This window comes from Camponotus vicinus, unplaced genomic scaffold (assembly GCF_025532165.1).
Source record: "Camponotus vicinus isolate PSW18456_S1 unplaced genomic scaffold, iyCamVici1.0 SCAF_5, whole genome shotgun sequence".
NCBI lineage: Eukaryota > Metazoa > Arthropoda > Insecta > Hymenoptera > Formicidae > Camponotus > Camponotus vicinus.
In genome coordinates, this window is record NW_028141977.1 from 695,773 (window position 1) to 722,233 (window position 26,461).

Here is a 26,461-nt window from a genome sequence, read left to right on the forward strand (position 1 = left end):
GATTTGGACTATTGTCGCATGAGGGATCGATCGATCGATTCATCGCGGCGGATCCCGGAGTCCGCTTTAACAACCGTTGGACGTCCGTGTACGGGGTACCGCAAGCCCCACTGACTCACAGAACTACTTTCCCTTCTTTCTCGCCTGCTCCGGCCGCCGCCGTCGTCGCCGCGAGCGGAGACCCGTTATCCAAGCAACTCGTCGAGAGTGAAATGTCCGTATATACCTTCCTCTGAGAGCTCTGCCTTCCCACGAAACGGTCGCCGCACGGTCTGATCGGACGAACTTTCTTCCACTTCCGCCTTCGCATCCATAGGCTTACGGTGATATAATCTCGCGCGACTCCAAATATATACACTCTCGAAATTTTGTCAGGAGCGAATAATATTTAATCTACGTTTCTTATTGAACTCAATTTAAATTTTATTAAATTTATTGAAATTTAAATTAATCGGTTCATTTGTTTAATTGAAATTAATTTGATTTAATAGTAATGCAACAGCAACTGGTTATGTACATAAATATACAACAACAAAGTTATGTACATATATACTTATGATTACACAAGTGATCGCTTTTTGTAATTAAGAACCAGTTATTTTCCTTCCTGATATATTTTATGATATATTTAGATCACGATCAGATTTGACATACTAGCTGATCGTTAAGAAAAGAAAGTTGTATAATTCCGAATGTATAATTTCATCCACGATTATGCGCAATCGTGATTGCTTGACGAAAGTGAAAAAAAGATTGGTTAAGAATTTTAAGAGCGCATAATTGTGCTTTCTCCCGCCTATAATAAAACGCTACCGTTAATCGCGGAATCGACTGACATACTTCTTACGATAAAACGACGCTAATAGGTTATTAGACAACAATAAAAGTATATCCAGCAGCGAAACAGATTGTTCCTCGACGCGAATAATAGTCGATCCGAATGTGTGCCGAAATGATAAAGAGACTAGCCGAAAGGCCCGCGAATAATTTTGCGCTGAAAGATCAAAAACATTTCTCGCCCATTTGACATTTTATCGTGATTACGATTAAAATCACGAAAATTTTTTATTTAACGATTATTAAAATATTTCGATAAACAAGAAAAAATAATTTTCAATGCATTTTATATAAAAACGTTTAGAAATGAAAAAAAGAAACTAAATTATCAAAGTATTATCAGATGTCAAAAAAATATCTAATATTTAAATATAATTTTAAATATTAATATATGATGTGTTTAGAGCAAACTAAATGCAAAAAAAGTATTATATGTAATTTAAAGATTTAATTAAATGGACACTATCTAAAAATAAATTCTTGTAAATATTTATTTATTCCATGAAAATGTATAAAAAACAATTGTTCTCTTACAAATTTGCGTCTAAATCACATAATTCATGCTTTATCTTTACGTGAAAATTTCAAGAAAGAACGAGATATACAATAGCGTGACACGTTAAAAAAATTGTACAGGTGTAATAAATTCTCGCCTATGTTTCACTGTTTTGTAGTAAAGGGGTTTATCTACAAGCTAATGTAATTACGACTACAATAGAGCGAGAAAAAGGGAAAAAGAGGAAGAAGGCGCTGATTATTTTTTGAGGTCATGGTAACGTCGCGAAAAATTTGTGCGTATCTCTGCGACTTTATAGCTGCTCCAAGAAGTTATCCTGGTAGCCGGCCTTCGTTGACTCTTTCGTGACAGGGCTGTTCTTCCTGCTGACAGAACTATTTGCCGCGGAAGATGCGAGAACAAGGACTCGATTTTATTCTGGAGGAGACTATGAATACGACATTCGCATGAATCCTTGAGAAAAAAAAGATCAATGTTAAATCTTGCGCCGATCGATGACGACATTTCATGCGTATCGCGTGGACTATTTCTTTCCTTACGATATATTATACGTAGCCGAGTTTGTAAAAGTATCTGATCGTTAATAAGATTTTTCTTTGGCCATTAATACTTATTATTTATTATCATAAATGATGAAATATCATCAAATGATGAATATCATTTTTAAATAATTACTATTAATTTAATAGATTAGTATTAATATATTCGTCATATTTAAGAAAAATTAAGTTTTAATTTATTTAGAATGTTTAATGATTTGGAATTATTTAGAATGAATTATTTAAAGTTTAATTTATTTAGAATTTATAATATTTCTTTAATATTTATGATATTTATCTAATATCTAGATTTCTATATTTCGGGCTATGAGACAGATAGAATTCCAATTACAAATAGAGAAAACAACTGAATTCAATTATGACAAAATCTACCGACATTAACTTTGTGCGCTGCATACCTTTTGTTAATTTGATTTCTATGATTGAATTTACGAAAGATCTCTCTCCCTCTCTCTTTCTCGAATTACCTTATTTAAATATCGGATTAACGAGAAATTTCGTGGAAATTTGAAATTTACATTGTTACAAATATTTCGACGTGGAGTTACTTCAACGCAAGCTATATATATTAATTTATTATCCACATCGAATTCCGATGGAATGCACATTTTAGATGTTGCTCAAATTACTCTGTCTTCAAATTTTAGTCCTAGCTCCAAGTAAATTTCATAGATTTCAATCAAAAGAATTTCTAAAATATATTTTACATTACGTGTTTCGGATGTATTAACATTCGCCAGGATATTCATTATGCTATTTCTGAGAAACTTGTGTAATGCTTTTATTGTTAAGGAAATATACCGCAGAATGAGAAATACTACTATATTACTACATAATGCTTTACGCATCGACATATATTGCCTTGCGCTATTCTGCTTTGGCCCGTACCATTCTAAAACACGACATTGTTCTCCGTAAAGACGATAGCAAACAAAATTTGCATTAGGCATTGAAAGCTGAAATGTCCGTGTAATACATATATGTATATGTATGTATATATGTATGTATGTGCATAAATATACAGAGTATTTTTTAATAAGTGCGAAAAATTTTAGATGATTCTTTCGAAAATTAAGAGAGGTTTTTCATATAAACATTAAAAAGTTCTAATAAAAAATTGAATAGGGATTGCTAGTTTCATCCTCTTATAAAACAATACGGGAGGCTGAAAAAAATATTAATAAATAACCTTTTTATTAATAGAAAATATCCATATAATTTTATTTCTTTAACTTGTTTCAAATTTCAGAAAAAAATAAAAACCTAATTTTTACCCCCATTTTTGGAGGAGTGTAACTCAGAGAGGGATGTAGGAGTATATGTTTATATGAAAATCCCCCCTTAATTTTCGACAAGGATCATCTCCTAAAATTTTTCGCACTAAGAAACACTCTGTATATATTATATATAGTATATATCGAGATTTGAGATGTCGGATTATTTGGAGAACAAACAACGTGCGAATATAATTTCAGTGACATTCTTGCGCAACGAAAGACGCGTAGATCAAAAGACGTATACGGCAGGACACGTGCCAAAAGAAAAATACGCGCAGATCACGCGTGGCCACGGGCGGAGCGAGGTGAAAGTTTTTTGGTTATCGAACATCGTGTCCTAGACCGTAAAAGAATAACAAGAATGCGTGCGGAGTCAGAAAAGTTGTCACGGGCGTATCGCTCGTAAGCGCGTGGCTTTCTCTTTTGACATCGAACACACGGCTGATTCTCGTTTTCTTCGGGAGAATCATTCCTATCAATAATAGTAAATCGAAAAATGAATCGACAAAGACCATAATTTCAGACCTGTAATCACACAAGAGGATGCAAGAGAGGATTTGTATTCCCCAAACTCCTATAACTTTATATTTTATTCTTAATATGTAAATAATAAATTACATATGTGAGTAGGAAATTAATTTTAATAATCATACAATGAAATAAATTGGAAAATACATTTCTGGCTTTGTAGTAATCGATATTTCTTCTTCGCGATATTTTTTGCCACAAAAAGATATATGAATCTACTACTCGACTAACAACGTGAATTTGTAACAATAAAAATAATCGATAATTCAATCCATTTAGATGGTCGTGTTTACGTGAAAACTGATATCATCATGCATATCGACAAGTTTTAGAGAGAAATACCATAACGGAATAATTTTTTATGTAAAATTAGAATATATGGGAACACATGATATACCAACTGTACGTTCTCTAGAGGAACACTTATAAAGATACAAAAACAAAGGTAATACGAAAAGTTTTATCGATGATAAATGTGATAAGGAGATGATGCATATTCATGCGTGTAATTGCTGTTGCCATCGAAATATCGGGTGAAATATTAGCATCATAAATTGCTAGCATATCGAGAGAGAAATACGATGAATAAAATGATGTTCCCTGATTGCAGTAACCATGTCAATTACGTTTAACCATTTTCCAGATTATCCGTAAACACAAAAATATCTCATATTATTATTTTAAAACTTATTTAAAAACGATTTGCCAAAATTTCTCGAGAAGGATCGATCGTAATGTATAAAAATAACATAACATTATAAGAAGAAGACCATATTGAAATAGCCGTTACGATCATTAAATAAATAAATAAATAAATAAGATATTATTAAATGAACAAGAAATATATTAGTATTAATGTGACATCTTTTTCGCGACTGATTGATACAAGGAAAAATGTTCACAGATCATATAAGAATATTTCGCAGTTAAATAAAGCCTTATCGGTTCGATAATCAAGCGAACGTCGGTCAGCTGATCGCAAAAATGGAGCATCATCCGCATTACCGAGGAGAGAAGGTCGCGACACAGAAACGCAATATTTTATGAACTCGAGTTCAAATTGTAGGTTTCTAAAAAGAAAAAGAATCTTGTTAAACTCCAACATAGATCAGATCAGATTGATCTCTAGATTAGATCATTTGAGATTTGTAGGACGAAGAAAAATAATAAACAAATATTCATTATTAATTCAACAAAAATATTTTGATCCGCTCGAAATAAATTTCCTTAATAAAAGGAAATTGAATATCGTATAAAATATTGAATTAAGACACCTCGTAGGCGTTGTGCGCAGTTTATCATCACTTAATCGTATCATTCATCACGCGGTCCTGGAATAAAGCGCCTGCGGAGCATCCTAAATCGCACCCCGAATACCTGACATTCGTGTCGCGATTATTTGTCATCGAAACGCGCTACTCGCGCGATAAGGAATCACGATGCATTTCGGATGGCTCGTGGATGGCGCGGCTTGTTGCAGCAGCGGCGCAACGCGATGCGGCGCGGCGTCAGAAGTTCCCCTACTGGAGAACGTGGAGCGCGGTTGCTGCCGTTTTACGCGCGAGGAGGGTTCTCTCTTCCACTTCCACGATTCCTCCACTGCACGAGCGCGGCGCGCCGCGGGTTCTCGCTCGTCGTCGGTGAGCGCGAGAGCGAGGCAGCGCCGGTGCCCGTGGCCGCTGTCCCAGTCGTCGCCCTACTTTGTCGAAGCCAACTCAGCTCGACACAACACTCGGCGGTTTTACACCTCCTCCCGACACGACGGCGGTGACACACGTTACATGCCCGCGCGCGTACACGCGCGTACACACGCACACGTGTACGGACGACGCATCCTCGCGGCGACGCACGCACGCGGCCCGACGCCGAAGAGGACGAAGAAGACGCGCGGATCGTACCGTAGGTTTCGCGTCGAAGAAGGTATCCCGTCAGACGGATTTCAGTGGTGAACACCTGGTGCGACGACAATAATCGGCGGAATTTTCATCGGCGGACCCCTCGTCCCCCCTCCCCTTCGTTGGATCGGAGCGCGCGCTCGATCCCCACGTGTGCGTGCATCGAGAGGAAAAGAGAGAGAGAGAGAGAGAGAGAGAGAGAGAGAGAGAGAGAGGAACCGGAAGCAGGCCGGTCCCGCGACGTCAGGCATCAAGTCGTTGGTGTATGTGTGCGTATGTGTGTGACCTACGACACCTGCTTGGTTTCGGCGCGCCACCCGAGTGTGTGACGTCCGCACACGACGACCCCCGGCCGAATCCCTCGCTCTACTTTTTCCGCAGAGGTCACGGAGTGCCGCGCGTCGATTCGGAAGGTCGGCGAGGCGAGGTGGCAAAGGGAAACGTCAAACGGAGGTCAGAGGTGAAGAAGGTGGTAGCGCGAGAAATCGAGGCGCGTTCGGACAATTTCAGAATTATCGGCCGCAGACGTTGCCCTCGGCGCGCGATCGTCGTCCCCTGGCATTCTAACGAGGCCGATCATTAAATTTGTACAGGATCCCGCGACGTAATCCGCTGGTCCACAAGCAGCGAAGGTCGATCACCCATCCGATCGACGAGCGGAGCAAAGTCATCGACGGAAAGTCACCGACGCTATCTTCAAATTTTCAACTTTGACTTGAGATCCCCGATAGATTGGGAGAATCGATCGATCGGTACGATTGCCAAGTCGAGGCGGAAAAACGCTCGCCGAGGAGAGAGAAAGTATTCCGGAAGTGCCATCGAGCGAGGATATTCAGCGCTTCTGTCTCTTCGTCTACCGTATACCTTTCCTCGCTACTATTTACCTAAACCTCGACGCTTGGAACGCTACGCCATGTGCATTCAGAGTATCGCAGACTAACTATCACGGTTGCGCAGAGACTAATTCCTATCACGCACATCGTTAAGCCGACGGCGTCCGATGATGACGTCCAGACGCGCGCCAGCAAACCTGAAACGACCCACCGCAACTCTGATCTCGAGACGAAAACACTGCCAATTATAAAAGCGAATAGGAGCACGTCGATCGAAAGCTCTTTTGCCTTGCCCGCCGCCGTGGATCTCTTCCTCCAAGCTCGACGACCACGGCCAAAGTCATACGAATCCTTTCCGGGTCGGGCATGCGCGTTCCCGAAACGACGCGCGAGATTCACGAAAGAAGAGATCGCAAGGGAGACCTCGACGGTGAAGCCGAGCGACACAAAACACTGCCGCTTTAATTCAACGACACACTGCCATTTTTAAGAGAAACAATAAACAGAACTGACCTGAATCAATCGCGGCCGGATTCGCGCTTATAAGAGAGAAATAGACTATTTCGCGGAATCAAAATTAATAAGTGATGGTCTTGATTATTTTCCTTTGACGTTTCGATTTTGGAATCTCTCTACCAGCGAGACGAGCCCCGATAGTTTGGTAACCATGCGACTTCCTATTAAACGAGTCGCGAAATAAAAGAGAGAAAAGGATGTTATCTAACCGTCGTCCGACTGCCATTTTGATCCACGCACACACACGCACGTGGAGGAAAATCCGCACGCGAATGAACGCGTGCAGTGAACTCAATCTCGTGAGAAAAAAAAAGAGCAACTGGTGATACCCATCGATGACGATCGATATGTCAATTGGAAATTTCATCGTCCGTACAAAGTGATCGGAGTTATAAATAAGTTATCGATAAGCTTGAGATATTTTGTTTTGTCAAATGTGGATGATTCTTAAAGAGTATTTGTAACCGGAAGAGGTTTCAATGATTCACACAATCATCAGACTGAAAAATCGTCACCTGGTCTCAGGCGAGTAGCGACGATCGTGGAATCGAACAAGCGATCATGTAACTAATTACGTACAGACGTGTCACGTGATAGTCGGGAATAACATTAATGCAATGAATTAAGAGTTATCTACACGAATAGATTAGTTATTGATTTAACAGAGAAGGATTGTGAAAACGACAGCTCGGCATCGATCGATCGGAAATATACTCGCGTATTTCTTCGAGATTTTGTGACGCTGATCTTGAATTTTGTCGAGAAACCGAATGATTTCGAGCGAGACGCTGTTCGATATTGAAGAAAAAATTGCGAGTGTACAAGAAAGTTAACGCGATCGAGAGTAAAAGTGGATAATCGAGACGGGTGAACGGTCGACATCGCGATCGGTGATTATTTTTCAGTCGCGGAGTGATGCGGAAGAACCGGAAGAGCAAGGAAAGGGAGAAGAAGCATAATAAACGAGCTATTGTTCGTTGCTATTGGGACAAAAGATAACACACTTACCGATATATATATGCGATAGCTCAAGCACTGTTCGTTCCACTATCTTTCCGTCTAGGCGAGATCCGTCTGCAAAAACAAATAATTTCTAGATTATTTATAGATCTCACGCATAACGCAGAGCCTACACGTCCAACGCAATTATTGTCTAAGCTTCAATATTATATATTCATGTGTGTTCGCTTTAAATATATCATAGTAGTTGAATAAAAATCACAGTCTTGATAAGGATTCGCGGTGACCGAAGAATTGCCGACGTTTCGTAAAATCGACGGCGGTGAGGGTGGCACATGGTACCGGAAGTGTCGGACAAATGAGGAACAACAAGTGCGCGTGCAAGTGTTTGAGAAAACGGACCAGGCGACGGAGACGGAGCGTCTCCGATTAAAACGCCTAGTGATTGGAGGAGGTGAAAACCTGTGTTGGTGTTTGCACGTGTCGAGAAAAAGAGGATCCTTCTTCGTCAGTGCAGAATTTTGAGAAGATTGCCCTCGCAGCCACGCTTTTCATACTTCGGATGCCTTTAGCGGAAAAAAATGTAAGTCGTAAGACGTAAGATGCAATTGCACTCTGTCTCTACAGGATGAAATAATTGATAACGATATTTTCTGCGTTGAGAATATTGGACGTTTCAGTAGATCAAATTTAATACTTTGAATGCTAAATTTAATACTTTTAATACCTTGAACTGGGGGGAAAAACGAGTTATAATAAATATGCAAAATGCACACATAATATCTATGAAATTATATAAATTATTATATAAATTGTCATTAGAGAGTCAATTGAAATGATACAATAAATGTTTGTAAAATAGCTTCGTATATCGTGACAAATTTTGTAAAGTTAATCGGAACTCATATTTAATACGTTAATAATATTGCAATCATCATTACATAAATGATTAATGCGTATTATATTTTGTTTCATAATTTATAATAAAGTCATATCGTTTTACTTTATATTCGCGAATATGTAAAATTAACAAAATAACGTTTCATTATTATTTTCAAAGGAAAATCGCTAAAGAAACCTATCTATATATGAATGTGATTATAATGAATTATAAAACAAAGTAACAAATATACAAAATATAAAAATTTATAATTACATTAATAAAATCTTTCCATGAATTTCTTAAAAAAAAAAGGACGACATTCAATATTAACGAGTTATGATCGCTTCTTAACATAATTCTTTCGCGAATCGTGAATTAGAAATATTGCTGTTCGTCATAAACCGTGAGAAACATGAACATCTACATATTTCTCTATCTCTTTTTGTGCTGCCAAATATGAAAAAAAAGGAATCCGAGAAACACCGCGCGAATATTACTTCTGGGAATCTATCTACCATGTAAACAAGCCGCGTGTCATTGATGAAATGAGAGAGCGTGCGCGTAAAAAAAATACACATTAATGGGATGCAAATTGCGGGTGATGTACGCATTCAACGTCGAAAGGTCTAGGTCGTCATCATAATTTCTTCCGGCATACCGAAATTTATGTGAATTAGTTTGACAAACCGATACGAAGGACGAGGTTCGTCTAAATATACCTTGCCTCGTCATGATCAGGAAGAGAGAAACGCCGTTCGTAGGTAAGCGCACAAGGATGCTGATGCAAGCGTTGAAGACACGCGATAAATAGATCGAGAGAGAGAGAGAGAGAGAGAGAGAGAGGCAGGGGGAGGGAGAAAAAGAGAGATCATTTTTTAATGAATTCTATTAACCTTGGCTATTAAGAGAACCTCTATAATATGACCATGTAGTATATGTCGTTCGAGTATAAACATCCGATTGTGCATTCCATAACGATTCCATGTTCATATTAATTATTGCAATCATTATTTAATCAGTTCATATCAAAACTTATTCTATTTAAAAATATAAAACAATGACGTTAAGTCAGTCCTAGAAATTAAGAAGATAAAAGAAGAAATTAGGAGATAAAATAAATTATACATGATAGAAAAATATTGAATACTAAACATGTTCAAAAACTAAAAATGATTGATAGTGACTTTGAAGTCAGTCTGTATATATTATTGCATAAGCATTAACACTTGACGCAAAATATTTATACGTCTCGATACATTTGTTAAAATGTATTTCTTAACGTCTCTTGCACTTCTCTACATTTGCTAAACACAAATAAGATGATTTAGGCGCATAAATAGCGTTAAAATAAATAAATATTTCAATATATATAATTTATGTTTATAATTTATGTTTATATACTTTTTGTTGATGTTTAGTATTACATTCAGAAAAATAATAATAAATGATTTGGTAAAAAATATAGTTGGGAATAATATTGCAAAACACGTATGCTTTTTCTTAATACAGATTTACTATTAATTTTTAATATAATAACTGTTTTCGCTAGTCATGAATAATATTATCCTATATAACAAATATTTGTAAATATGTCAAAAATTTTAAATTTTAACTTTCTATTGAAAGTTAAAATTAGTTATTACTAGAATATATCAAAGATTTCATAAATTTCTTTATCTCCATTTACAAATAGTGATAGTGAATTAAATAATTCGATGAAATTAATCTTTGTATATAAATCTTAAAATAATACAAATCTTTTTCTTTAGTTTTTTATTCCTTGGACTGGTGTTTTCCCGACACGATTATAAATAAATGAGGAATTTGAAATATGATTACTTATGTGCTTTCAACTATGTATATTTTAGATACAATTTTAGATAATATATAAATTAAGAAGCTCTCTCTATAATATTATTTTAAGTATCGGATTGCAACATAACATAATATGTTAACTGCATTAATGCTGGAATCGCCGGTTTTAATACCGTCGTATTAAATTACACGCATTGCGATAAGAATGATGCGCCGAAACACGAGAGCCATGTATTATGCAGACTCGAAGTTATTCTGGCGGATGAGCGCGCAGTCCATGGCGGTTCTAATCCAGACTGACTTCACTCTCGCGCGGTTTGTAATTTCTCGGTGACCATGATACATGCGCATCTCACATATGAATCGCACATATCGCAGAGATGCATCTCTCTCTGATGCAAACGTGTAATATTTGTCGTTAAAGATCACACTAGCGGCCTTCGAGACACGCCTAAAATTGTAGCAAATTGTAGAATACGGAAATCTAAAAAAAAAAATCAGATAAAAATTCCGATATTTTAATGAAGAGTTAGAGATAACATATATATCTTTGATAATCAATCTTTCGACAAAAAAAAGAAATAGAATTATATCTACGAAATTAAAAGAAATTTAAATGTTTTAATTTCTCTTCTGGTGAGTCACATAATTTAAAATAACCAAGTATATAATTTATCGGCTATACAATTTTTCGTAGTGTAAGATGCGATATGTACACATTTCCTGAATTGATAAAAAAGAATATTTAGAATAGAGTGACTAACATATATGGTGATAATACATGCTTTAGTATCGAACCGCTTATTCACCGCGAGATTGAATTATTATATTTGTAGATTGAGAGCTTATGTTTACGATAGTGGCGATGAGAGATTGGATCAAACTAAATTATGTTTGGCACCAACCTAACGCTTACAGTTGATTGTTGAATTAAGATCTATACGCCTAATTAAAGTAAACAAATAATGCAATCTCGTTGGCTGCTGTGACATATCTAACACACACGATTATCTCACCGTATCACCTCCGAATTTCATTGTGCACGATTGTTCTCGAATTATTTTATAAGCGTGTTATATTTTTATACCAATAAGAATACATCGCATATCATTTTATGCACTTTTAAGTACTTAATTTAATTAATAATTAATTTCATTTCGCGTAATAAAATGGTAGCATACTTCCGTCATGTTTTAATCTCTATTCCAGATTAAATAATCTTTAACACAATTATTATTTTCATATTATCTCACGAAAAATAAAAAGTAAATCATCCAAACATATTTATGTTTTCTGCTATTATTTCTATTAGTTTGGCGTCTTCTATCATTTTAAATGGAAAATTAATCGTGTGACATGAAGTTTATGTAGCAAATAATATTGAAAAATTAAAAGATTAACAAAAAATGCAAGAAAAATTATTATTTTTCATTTACTATTTTTAAAATAAATTATATAAAGAATACACACTTGTACACAGACTCACACATTCTTCTCAAGCTCGCTCTTCAAGTTGTACTGCTCTGTACTATTCTAAAAATTAATCTATTTTTAGATCTTGCGAGTCATTATCCGCCCCTATAAAATGAGCTCTCGAAACAGATTGCTACGTGCAATTGAAAATGTGAGTCGCAATCAATTTACAAAGAGTAGTCTCGCGACATGAGACTACTCGCGTAAAAGCAGCCAGTTATTCTGGCGGATGAGCGCAGGCCGTTAGTGACGTTCCTGTACCTAGTCTAACCTCCTCTTGTTCATGCTGGGCATTCGCCCTCTCCCGATGACGGAGGTTGAGATAGGTCGGCTTGAAACGCGTACGAGTGCATGGCTATGGTTCTATGTGTGCACATATGCGCACGCACTACCACCGATTCCTCTCAACGTGGACTACTACTCACGTAACACGCGATACCGCACGAGGGCAATTATTAACCACGGCCAATTCCCGTCGAGGACCTCGACGGCGGATCGTCATCGGCGCCGCCACGAGAGTGGCTCGTATCGCTTAGAAAATCTATCGTAGCCGTTTAATTGGCGATCGGTGAGACGTGGCGGCTACAATAGATTCTGCAATTCAATGTCCTCTACGCGTTCGACGATTAAATACTATAGTTTCTCTTATGGAATAAACACATGGAAGTAGCACGATTTAAAACAAATGGAATTTTTAACAGTGGAACTGAGTTTTAAGTGATTTATTCGAGATAATTCTGAAATGACGTAATTAATTTGTTCATTTATTACATTATTGGAAAGATATAAATAATTCAAAATTATTTGAAATTGGGGATAATTTCGATAAAGTTTATTATTAGTTTTGATGTTCTGTTATTGAGTCTTGATATCCTAATCTTGTATACTTTCACTTTTAGATTTCGTGCTGTAAAAAGAGCTATACTTCTTCTTTTACACATGTCGTACAGCATGTTAGGGAAATTTTACTTACAAACTGTTCGACCTTTGACCTACTTAACGAACTAGGAGCTAGAATTTCAACGCAGCTAGCTAATGTACTTCATAATCAAAGAGAAAATTTTCAAAAGTAATAATACGCTATAAAACACACTGTCTATAATTGAGTATCGTAATGTATTTCAAAGCATGATTTGCAGGCAAATAAAAAGTTGAAAAAAAATAAAATTGTGTAAAAATGTCACTACATGTAATAATTCAAAAATTTTGTATATTAATTAATGCATATGTGTGATAATATCTTACAGTATTATCATATTATAATATAATTATCAAATACTAAGTTCTTATAAAAAAATTAAACATATTAATTATAAATGAATTCTTATAAAATAGATAAATTCTTATGAAAATTAAAATTTTATATTTCACAAGCAATAGTTACTAGCTTTTATTTATAATATTCACGTTTTGCAAATAGAAATGGCAACGTAACAAAAGCATCAATCATCATAAATCACTTGCAGCAGAGGGGAAGAACGAAATCAAAGTAACGTTTAGTCCGTGACAAAAGTATATACCCATTGTCTAGTAGCGGATAAAATAAACAGCCTGTCGTATTTATAATCTACTATAAACTACCCGGAAAATTCATCACCCGCGCATGCAACAACGTGATGAAGTATCGATTTCGAAGACGCAACGTCACCGCGATTTTTACTTATTGTTAGCCTTAGTAATAATCGCGTGGCCGATTATAACCGGCTAGATCCCGACCTATGGAGGCCACGTGCGTAGAAAACAGATAACGACCCAGCGGACTCTTCTCCTCGTGCCTCGACCTATGCCAATCTAAAACTAAATATACACTCGCCAGTAATCGCGACATGCAGTAAATACACACGACCGCATAACGACTAGCGCACTAGTTTTTACGATTTCTTAGAGTAATTAGTTTATTTCTGAACTAGTCTAACTCTGAAGGTTTCTTTTTCTAGTCTAGGTATTATATTTCTTAATAAAAAAAATTATAGAGCTCCAATATTATGATAAGTCGGTCTCCTTCGATATAAAGTTCAGTTTTTATCATACTCGAGTAGCTAATTCGAGACTTGGAAATTTAATTAACGCAAATTTCGTATTTTATTTTACAATAGATTAAAATTTGTTTCGATGGATAATTGACATAGAAACTTAATAGAGATTCCAATATAGATCTATTTGGAAATTTTATCGCAACTATATTATCAATTTATACAATCATAAATGAATCGGATTTAATGAAAACTATTTTTTGTGCTCTCATATTTAATTACAAATTTAATGACGAATGTAGATAATGTTTATAAATAACATTAAAAGCAAATTAAATTATTAAATTAATTAGGTTAATTTAAAAAAATTTATACAGAATACAAATAGTCTTGTTTACCAAAAGTGGCATTGATGAATATCAATTCCGAAAGCTTCTATTTTGAAATGAGAATGTGAATTTATTCATGCTGTCTTGTTGCAAAAATATCACGATATAATTAACAGTATTGTTGCCATTGATACATTAAGAATATTAATATGAAATATATATTTTTCGATCAAATTTTTATTTAAATTATACATTTTTCAACAATTAATTTGTGAAATGTATTTCCGGCAAGTTTAGTCAACAGATTAAAAATGAAACTGATGTGAATTGTTTTTTTTAGAAAAATGCAAATTAGCAATTCACACTACACTTAGAAGAAAACTATTTCATTTAAATTTCATGTTTTGGCTATTAATAGTGAATGAGAAAAGATCATCCATTTTTCGATCAATTTCTTATGGCACGGCATTCCTCTTCTTTGGACCAGCAGCATCGTAAACGATCGGCAAGATCATGAATTACGACAAATGCCATCACGAGAATTCTTGTTGTCCCAATGACATCATTTGACCCTGACACGTGCAACGACGAGTACCGGTATCCGAATGCGAATACATATTCGCAAAAAAAGAGAAGGAATGAAAGAGAGAGAGAAAAAAAGAGAGAAACGCACTTTTATAAGGTGCATGACACTGCTGATTCGTGATTCGCTGCGTATCGAAAAGATTTAATGACTCACAAGAAATGCATCACACGATAATCGCATTATCGGCGAACGCGCTACTATAACCAGCTACATAAAGAACGGTTTACAAGAGTATTTCAAGAGCAACTGCCTGACCCGTTATCGGATTGTGAGAATTTATTATTCAGACGGCATTCAAAGTGAAATCATTACCCAATACGGTCAACGTTAACTTTTCTTATAATCATTGGTCTCTTTCTTGAGCAAGATTTAAAAAAAAAAATAAAGAAAACCTTACAAATTATAATTATATTATCGATAAGCTGATTGGGATAAAGTCGTTGGTTTGGACGATAAAGTACCAATTTAAAGTTTTATCTCAATCGTTTTGTTAATTGATATTGCTTAAGTTGTGTGCAAAATGTTGTATAAATGTTCTCCATATTTTCTCTCATGATATCGATTTAAAATCAAATTTTCTTCGGCTAAATTTGGCTAAATATCATTTTTAACCACAATTTGGCATTTAAAATTTTATTTAAAGATATATTAATATTTGAAATGAAGCAAGAAGGATACAATTTTTTCATTTATTCATAATATTAAAATTTATTTATAAATTCCTAAATTTTCACTCATTTTAAAAATTCTAAAAATATTTATACTGATGATCCTTCTCCCCCTCTCCCCAATGTGTATCTAAAGAAAAAAGAAGAAATTGAACTCGATACATTTACAATCGCGTTTTCTCAAAATGATGTATATGGCCATTAGGAATCGAGTAAGATATTACATTACTAACAATGCCATGTTAAGAAAATCCAACAAACATAAGTTTTCTTGTATATGTTACATAAAATTATTAGCGACAACATTTTGGAAAAAGGCATCGATTTAATCGAGCGCTATCATGATCAAGTGAATCATGAGACAGTGTTTTTACTATAAAGATGATTGTTTATCGCGAATATATGGCAAACATTCAATGTAATTTGCAATGTCGACTCTTCTTTAAGGTCGATTCTCATGGACATACGGTAACCTTACAGTTTCAAAGTGCTCTCGCGAGAAATCATCACCCCAATGATATTAGCAGCAATCATGCTCAATGGAGAAAAACTATGAAGATCATCTAAAAACCTGAGAAATAAACGAATCTCACATATCGTCTTATTAATTAAATAAAATATCAAAAATATTCTAATGTATCAAGATTATTTAGTTTTATATCTATAAACTTTATTAATTCTTTTTTGTTTTTTTAAAGCAATTTTTTTTTAGTAAGAATAATGGCAAATTTAAAAAATTTCCTGCACATGCAGGATAGATAAAATAGCAATTTACAAAATTGTAAGCTGCATGTACGATGTTTATAGAATATTAGATTACACGAGTCATGGATTGTGTAAATCATGAGCCAAGATGCATGCGAGAGTCGATGCGATTAATATCGCAGCAAGACTTGTTGCGTCGAGTATACAAAGTTATTTTCCAATTATTTAATAATAAAAGTATTAATATTTAGTACATAATATTTTTAGAATAATTTTTAATATATTTTATATTATATCAGGCAATAAATTTTATGAGATGTAGCACACGTATTTGTATTTTTGTTCAAGAATATAATATTAGCAATGCTGTTTAGTAACATTCTGGCGAACGTGTCTCGAGACTAAGCAAACGAATTTTTCTCTACGGGATTGATATATCATGACCGCGGTTTCCTTCACCGAACAAGACGACGCAAAAATAGAGCGCCATTGGTGAAACAATGCGGAAAACGTTATTGGCTCGAGTTTTGTCCGTGAAAACGAAAATTGCAGTCTTCTATCCGCACGTCGGCCTATCGACGGTTGTTTTTCGAGGCTGGCCGCTTTGTTGACACACTGTTCTTCTGGCAATCGTGCCACCGAATGTCAACGAGGTCCGATATATCAACCGTGCTCTTCTGAAAACCGCAGATTTTGTATTCGCACATCTATTTGCGTTACGCGGAGACTAATTTATATTCAAATTAAGTGCGTCTATTGCGTGAATTTATCCGCTCAGAAGTATTAAACTTTCGCATTAAGGTATCCTTAAATAATACGAATAAAATTAAATATTGGACAAGTTGCTGGGTGCATTCTATGTCACAAATTTTACTTGCAATGTTATATAAAATAAGAACACATATGTCGGGATCATTTTAATCATGCAACATTTGTATCTGCTTGGATAAATATAAAATAATCTAGAATTCTTTTATGTTAGTAATTTGCACTCTAAATGCAATAATTATTTTTCACAATTTTTAATAAAGTTTTTAGTATGCTTCACCACGATAATCACATTTTTTAACGAGTAAGGCTTAACAAGTGGTTCTATCAAAAATCGATACGCATATTTACGCGACATGATGCGACTTAAGTTTTTATCGTGGATTGCGATCGAGAACATTCTCGGAAAGCGCGGAGGAGATAATAATCGGCGATTTTTCAACGATTTCGTAGCCGGCGGCATTTATCGACCATGGTCGACACCGTGAAACGCCTTTCAATTTCTCGCGCGCGAGCCGCGAACGTCGTCGTAAGAGGCCTCAAGTTCAGAGCTGCACTGACGCAACTGCCGCTCGAGATATCGATGGTCGAGGAAATTGCGAGAATCAAAGGCTAGAAAACTGCGGGATTTAATCGAGCTTTATTTTCGCACGATGCCTGGATTTTTTTCATTTATTGAATATCAATTTAATCTCTTAATTATAAATCATTAAGCTGGGTCTTGGGAATTGAATTTAAAAAATGCGGAAAAATTCGTCCTTTTCTAAAATTTAAAATAATTGTTTTTCGATTCAAGGCTTAATTATTGCAGCATTTAATCATAAAAATGAAGGAGATACAGGAAATTTTACATTTATATTGTTTTCTACATTTACCGAATATATATCCAGAAGGTTCAAGAGTTTGTTTATCTTTTTCTATGTACAAACTAGTGAAAGAATTTGCGGATGAAGTCTGCTGCGGAACATTCTGTATACTTTTGCGCGTGTGCATGCACACGTACAAATATATACGTCGGCATAAGGTGCATGCCTGCCGGTGTGATTGACATTACTAAGTATGCCATGGCCGACCGCTCACAACGTGTACTGGTACGAACGACTGCAGCACTGCCCACACCGCCACAAATACAGCTCCATCCTTCTAGGACGCTTAGGAAAATTCTCGGAAAATCCTGTCCGCGAGTTTCCGCCTGTCGACAGAAAATCGATTTCTCGCTCCATTGTTGATGTCAACAATGACAACTGTTTCGCAAAATCGCGAAATTTTGCGTGCAGTTTTTCCTCTATAAATTTCAATCCCCGGATCGAAATTATAATTTTGATGATTTGAGATTTGACGAGATGTGGATACATAATAATGACTCATATGTTTATTTATGACGATAAAAAAACAGTTGATGCTAGGTATAATTTTCAGTATCAATCAAATGTGTTCCCATCTCTTTCTTTAATATTCTATAATTAAAAAAATTAATTTAATGTAAAAAAAACGCTCTCTTCTTTTCTCTAGATTAAAAGATATAGCGAATCATTAAATAATGTGAACAAAATTTACTTAAATTTAATTAATACAGCGAAAAATCTTGTTATACTTGTGACAAGACAATCTAAGGACAAATAAAGATATAGTGTCATACACGCGTTCAGAAAATATTCTAAAATTAGATTAAATGACGCGAAGAATAAAATCTCTAACCTACATTGAATAAAGCTCGAGGTCACTTGGATCAAAATGAGATATGATTGATCAATCTCGCATCGAGAGGATATTTTTTTTGATGAAACTTTGCAGATATTGTAACAATAAGTGACCGAAAAACATTCAACAGATTTTGCATATTTACGCGTTAGTTTCATAATATCATGCTGTGGAAACAGGTTTCGGCCAAAAGTCCTTGAAAAATAATTATCTTCTCGAATAATTATTAGTTTTTCATATTTATGTAACAGGTAGCGTATAAGATAATACTTATTGAAATAATGCCTAGACATGATTTTACGTCACTGTAAATTAAATACGTCTTGAAAAATTAATTATACTTTAGATTGTCAAAGAAATTAATTTCAATTTCAAAAATCTTAATACATTTCTATTAGTAATAACGAAAAAATAAACAATTCGATAAAAAAAGGAAATTAATCGATTTAAAATTTTACGAGCAATTTTTTATCTAATAATTACTAGTTTCGCTCGCTTGATGAAAAATTGAGGTGAGTCATTTGTTTGTAAAAAATTAAATATATTTAAATTTCTTAGATTTTTGAATTTTTCTTTTGCCCAAATAAAAAAATACGATTACTATCTGATCAGTTCGCATGTATAAAGATCCCCTTGGAGAATTTGGTTGGCCCATCTCATGATGCCGGAGCCGGCATGTTCACACGAATTGCACGGCAATAAAGACCCGCGTGTGTATGACGTAATGTAACCCTGTTCCTCGAAGGACACGGTTTTCACTGAGTTCGATCTTCCTGTATGATGGTATCGTTTCGCCAAAAACAGGTATCTGCAGTTGATGCGGTGCGAGGAAGAGCAGTCGAAATGAAGAGAGGAAAAGAGAGAATATTTATTACAGTCTCTCTATAATTATATGAATCTTGGGTGCAATAATAATTATGAATTGAATTATATCAATTATATTAAAAGTAAAAATTATTATGCAGAGATATAACTTTAATTAAATATAATAAAGCATTTACAAGAGAGATATATTTGAGAAATAGAGAAAGCGTCTGAAAATGAAAGATGAAATGTAGAATAATTTTTTTTTAATCTTCAATATACAGGGTGAGCCATTTTAATTAACGCACGCAATTATTTCGGAAACAAAGCATTTTAGAGAAAAATGTTTCAGACAAAAGTTTTATGGTTTCGAGGGAGCCATAAGATGGTATCATTGGTTTGACACTGAAGAGTCATTTGAAGGTCACGTGAAGGTCACTTCAATTTTTTTAAATGGAACACCCTATATATTTTTACACTCTCTTGTAGCTTATCTCGAGAGCTTTCCAAAACACTATAATTAAGTACCTTTTCGTTAAGTACTTTTTGAGTTATGAGGCTTGAAATAATTTCTTAATTTTACATAAACCGTAAAATATCTTGTAAAATATTCATTTTTCGATTATCTTACCTTAATACTTTTACGTACAAAATAATGAGAGGAATCAATTGGTCTAAAGAAAACACATAGTTGTTTTGAAGAAAAAATATGTAATTTGCAATTAACAATTCCATATTTTTTCTTAAAAACAACTATGTGTTTTCTTTAGACCAATTGATTCCTCTCATTATTTTGTACGTAAAAGTATTAAGGTAAGATAATCGAAAAATGAATATTTTACAAGATATTTTACGGTTTATGTAAAATTAAGAAATTATTTCAAGCCTCATAACTCAAAAAGTACTTAACGAAAAGGTACTTAATTATAGTGTTTTGGAAAGCTCTCGAGATAAGCTACAAGAGAGTGTAAAAATATATAGGGTGTTCCATTTAAAAAAATTGAAGTGACCTTCACGTGACCTTCAAATGACTCTTCAGTGTCAAACCAATGATACCATCTTATGGCCCCCTCGAAACCATAAAACTTTTGTCTGAAACATTTTTCTCTAAAATGCTTTGTTTCCGAAATAATTGCGTGCGTTAATTAAAATGGCTCACCCTGTATATGATATTTACACATATTTATAAAATTATAATGAAAAACACGCGTTTTGAAAATCGTACGAATGTTGATCGTCTAATACTACTAGTTTTGCAATTTTGTAAACGACACGATATGTACTAGAAAGAGAATATTTTAACATGTAAGGTCTAATATAGTAAAAAAACAATGTGCAAGGAATGACTTTTCAGTGTCGGCGATGACGAGATAGTGCAAGGTCTGTTCTTTTACTTTTACTTTCAAAGAAATATCCGTCTGTCCGTTCATTTAGGTCGCCATCCTGTCTCCCGCCTTCGCCGAGGGCGAACCCGAAACTTTCATCGGAGACTTTCGTTACTTTCTTATCGGTTAAAAGTGAAACACCCGACGTTCCGGCTACACGTGTCTTCTCTTTCACTCCGTCTCGGAGTCGCAATGGACCGTCTTCCGCGAGGATGAGGACACACACACTGCATGTTCGATTATCGCGTAAGAGTCGCGCCATCGAGAGTGAAATCGCAATACGAAAAAATTGATTCGAAAGTACTGGTACTCGTTATCCCCATATTTGGAGTTTAGTTCTTTATGCTCAAGATTTGGCTCGTGTATGATTATGATACATATATATAATACATAAAAAATAGGTATTTATGAACGTCATATTATTCATGCTACTCGAATAATTGAAATAAATTATAAAAAAAATTAATTGTCGATTCGAAATATATCAATATTAAAATTCTATGACTTTTATCTAAATTTTAATTATTCGAATTTTCAAATACGAGCCGAATTCTGGACTCTCATTTTATAGAACATGCATTCCATATATATTAAAAAAAATCGAAAGGGTGTAAGGAGGATACAAGTATCTATATCGATCGATGATTTCGCATAGAGTCATGCTTGTAAAGTTATTCCGGTTCTCGGCATAAACTTCATCTTCGTGGAAATTTTATCTCGTTTTACCATCCTTGACCTTCGTTCTTTTCAGATGTTTTCAATAACGTATACATTTGTCGTCGGACTATGTTTTTTTCATTCATCATTTAATGTAAGAGATCGCTGTTGTATTTATTGTTTTCGTACAATTTTATGTTGAAAAATCTTTTCAAACTATCGACGTGATTCATCCGAAAAAGAGAAAGTCTCGCGTGTGAGTCAATGTTTTTATTCCCGCTTATCCTGTTGGCGCCATCGCCGTCACTTAATGAAAAGAACTTTGATCCAACCATCTATCTTGCGATTATAAAATATTCATTCATTTCATTTTCCCTTCATTTGGTCTTGGTGAAAATCGCGAAAAACTCGGCCGAGATCATCTCCCGAAGGATATAGATGGTCATCGTTTCTCGCATCGCAAAGAGAACGCTCGAGAGAGTGAAAGTTCTTGACACACACATACACACACACACACGCACGCACGCACGCACACACATACACACGCACACGTACGCACGTATGCACGCGTGTCGGTTTTTTGGCATTGGGCGTTGGGATTGGAGGGCCTCGGTTGGTATCGAGGTCACCGGTGCCACCACTACCGAACCGCGGCGGCGGATCCACGACTTTGGCGGATCGCATGGCCCGCGCGCTCTCGCGACCAGCTGCCCCAAAAAGTTTGGGCCACGCGACGCGTTCACATCGCTCTCCTTCGCGCGTCATCCTCTTCCGGGCCTGCGAAACCCCTCTACGCAAGTCCACGTCTTTGTGATCGAAATCGCAAATGGTCCCACCGAGTGATCGTGTCTTTATCGATTCGATGATCCAAATCGCAGTGCGCTGTCTCATTTTGTTCTTAATGATGGATCGTTAGGTCCACCACGTGAACTCAATGTCGAAATGTGCAAAAAGTCTACGAATATTGACAGAATATTATAATTGGTTATTTTTTGTTGAGTTCTTCTCTTGTGTAAATTCTTGAAGGAATTCGAGATGCCGCGTAAATCGTAGATTGGTGCGTGACCGTGATTGGAGAGTTGGCACGAGGCATCGTCTGTGCCTAGGGAATTCCTACAGTTCGCTCGACTTTGCTCTGAATCACCGCTGCGCGACAATATCATGTGCGCGAAGATGAGCGTTCTTCAAGGTCGACACTCTTCGATATGCGCAAAGATGAGTGTTCTTCAAGGTAGGATTTCACCTCTTGCTCTTGTAATCGTGATTCTGACTTATAGGGACGATTAAAACACGCTGTTACGTTGCTGGAATTTCACAAGTAAAAATAAAAAAAATCGAAAATTGAAATATTTAATGTATCACAGCACACAAGCGCATTGAGTTAGTCAAACGCGAGGGAATATTTCAAAGGAAATTTTTTGCCGCATTTATTTTATAAAACTGTGTACGATATACGATAAGTCTACGGATGACACATTGACGTATTAAACGTACTTCACGGGAACGTTGGAGCGTGTAATATTTCCAATAGTCATAAATTACATATATATTAGATTACATCAGTGAAACAAAACTTTCTCTACAATGAAATTTGAATCACCGAACAAATTTTTGATCGATATAACAAAATTTATCGCAACTTTGAATATCTGACATTTGTTAAAATATTACGTGATTTTATCGCGTATTATATTCACCGTATTATATTATGTTTTTAATATTTGGATACACACATGTATATTTTACAATATACACAGTGAATATACACGATTTAATATTTGCCCATTTAATAAATCATGATGCAACTGAGGTAATTTATCGTAAAAAAAATTGCGAGTAAAAAGTATAAAATAAATTTTTTTTTATTAATTGCATGATTTTTTTCGTGAAAAGGAATTTTTAATGAAAATAACATATATGTATGTGTGAAACACATGTACATCTGAGTGGACATTGGATTTGTGTGCTGATTGAAATACAGTTGTTTGTAACAATGATCAGTAATTAATGGCACAAGATTCTAACAATGTGAATCATTAATTAATGTATTTGCAAAAAATCAATGAAAGCTAAAAAAACGATAACAATGTCTGTTTAATAACACACGTGTCTTATTCGATAACAATACATGCATATAAATACATAAAAAACAGGTCCATCCTACTTTCATATTCAAAATCGCTTCGAAAATATGATGCACAATCAATTAAAAAAATTTATTTTCTTTTTACGAAATTATCTGGCCAGTTGTAATCATGATTTACTAAACACTTTGTATGATAAATAGAATTATACCGCATGTATTTCGATCAATAGTGTAAAATGAATATTCCGTCTTCAACTTTGAAATTTAAAGCGTGTTTGGTAAAATAGAGTACAGTTTTAGTTTCCCATTCATGATATTACGATGTACAGAATAATATGATGGATTTATAACATAAAAACGAAAAAATCGTTTCTGTCACTTAATTATATTTCTTGTGGCTCTTCATTCAAAAGAGAGTTTCAAGCGAATCTCATTACATATGGATGACCGGAGTGTCATTCGGCAATTCAAGTTGTCCGTCCTGTGTACGCGAAACTGTTTAAGTAGAAACCAGCGACTATGGTATAACGAGACAAGTTCTGTCGGGCTGGAATTGATTTTCGAGGTGCAACGAAGTGTCAGTTCGCCGGGTCAATAACATCGCGACACGATTTCACAATTGCACGCTTCGCTAATTGCAAATCACAATTGCGATGGCGTCGATGCGAAATGCGCGAAAAAGCTCTCCGCGTCGCCGCCGCTTCCGTGTTCGCTTCCGTCCCGGCGAGAAAAGGGACGAGAACGTAACCGACGCTCTCCGCGACAAAATCGAAATATCGATGTGGAAATACTAATCGCGCGAATCCGCATCGCGGCGCGAAATCTCATTCGTCTCATCTCGTCTCGCGTCCCGCGCTAAATCGAGAGCGTCCTCGCGCGCCTCGCGAAAATATCCCGCGGTTATTCCCCAACGGAGGACAGACTGCAATTCCCTCTCTCGCACTGAGAAACGATATCCAATAAATATTAATCCCCTCAGCCTGTTTGATCGTGTGAGGGCCGATACGATTTTACTCGACCAGCGCGACACATGTACTCCGAATCGAAGGAGACAAGGGAAATCAATCTGTTCTGCCTCAAAGCGTGCCCATCTCCGTCGCGATTTCTCCGATAGATTACACGCGATCGCTATCGCCAATATGTTGCGCAAGCGATTTCGCTGAGGTTGGTGGGAACGTCGCGCGGACTTTTGCTCCAGATTGCGACAGAACGCGACTACGAGGCGCGGATTTGGCTAAGAAAGATCGCTGAAATTTATGCACGACCCCTTTGTTATTTCAAAGAGAAAGAACAGATAAAAATGAGGACATTTAATTGTTCAGAAATCTCTTCTCTTTTTCATTAGATCCTACAATACTTTCGCCAAAAAAGACAACCATAATTTCTTATTATAAATTTAGAATCTATCATTTAACATTACTGCAATTTTATGCATTTATTTCACGTGTAAAGATTATAAATATACACATTTTTGATTCCGTCAGTTTTATATCTTAATCATTGAAATATCACATTAAAAATAAAGAAAAATTGTCATTTATTTTTTCTAAAGTTTAATTCACAAAACTCCTCCTTTCTCAATTATTATTTCTCTAAAATTATTTTTTATTAATTTTTTTAAAATTATTTTTTATTAGTTTTTTTAATAATTAATTATTTGAAGATCATAAACTCCTCGACATTTTTATTTTAAGAAAAAGAATAAGTTGCGAAAGGAAGATGCAGCGATCTTGAGATATATTTTATATGTGTAAAAGAGGAATGTTACGTTCATACCTGCACTTATCGACAATCTTTGTTCGTTTTATCGAAGCCAATAAATCCCGCGAACAATCCGACCCTGGGGACTTGACTCTCGGTGTGTTGCAACGCGCGTGGCATCGAGAACTTCGCGTGCACTTTCGCGCGCGACAGAAAGCCGCGATTTTTCACGAACGCCAACGAGGCTGTTTGTCGGCGTCGTTGTTGTTTCCTGCTTTGTCGTAACCGCCGCCATTGACAGATGCGCTTCGCAGCGTGTTGCAATCCGTACATCGCGTCAAACCGACAAAATTGTGCTTGGTTCGCATGCCGCGAGTACGGAGGTAAATCATACCTTGATAAGAAATCCTTGTATACAAGCTAAAGCGACTTGTGCTTTTTTCTGAAACTTCATACTTAACGAAGAATTCATCTCGCTCGATATTTTATGAGCATCACGTATCAAGTTTAAACGCAGAAATGTTGAAAGAGAAACTTGGTTAAATTTAATTTTATTAGATTAATTTTATTATTTTTTATTTTTATACGGAGGGAAACAATATATTCATGACATTAAATTTATATTTTTTTCAAATTCTATATTAATTAGTTTGAAAAAGATACATTTATATTTACTAGCAATAAAACACACGCATTATTATATTAAATATGCAAGATTTCAGTTTAACGAATATTAGCTTAATTCAATTACAACTTTTGATAATAATATTAATTTTAATATCTTTCAGAATTTCACTTTTATGTGATGCGTACAAAAAAACCACTTCTTTTAAAATACTGCTTTAAAATGAGTGACCCTGATGACATTTTAATTTTTATTATACAAAAGCGCGTTGTCGAATCGGCGAAATTAAAATTTCATGGTAGATTACTATCGCGTTTTTTACATTTTAAATTCTTTACGCTTTAAAAAGGCTAACGTAGCACAAAATTCGAAGAAAGTC

The 26,461-nt window shown here is 35.4% G+C and overlaps 1 protein-coding gene and 1 long non-coding RNA gene across 12 annotated transcripts in view; one reads left to right on the plus strand and one right to left on the minus strand.

Moving 5' to 3' along the window:
• The window catches only part of LOC145971361 (uncharacterized), a 157,611-nt gene that overhangs the window by 107,940 nt on the left and 23,210 nt on the right, over positions 1-26,461 (minus strand). For both annotated transcript variants that reach the window (XR_014438863.1, XR_014438862.1), the window contains exon 2: positions 7,972-8,037. This is a non-coding gene — a long non-coding RNA (uncharacterized LOC145971361). The remainder of the gene's footprint in view (positions 1-7,971; positions 8,038-26,461) is intronic.
• Positions 1-26,461, plus strand: part of Hr4 (nuclear hormone receptor 4) — a 168,645-nt gene that overhangs the window by 103,985 nt on the left and 38,199 nt on the right. The window contains exon 1 of one of the 10 annotated variants that reach the window (XM_083098917.1): positions 5,414-8,506. The exons of 8 other annotated variants lie outside the window; for them this stretch is intronic. Coding sequence is in view for 1 of the 2 variants with exons in the window: in XM_083098911.1 (XP_082955037.1) it covers positions 22,832-22,901 (70 nt within the window). In the remaining variant the exon portion in view is untranslated. Of the gene's footprint in view, positions 1-5,413; positions 8,507-22,392; positions 22,902-26,461 lie in introns of those variants that run through there. One more of the 10 variants, XM_083098911.1, reaches the window with a different exon arrangement.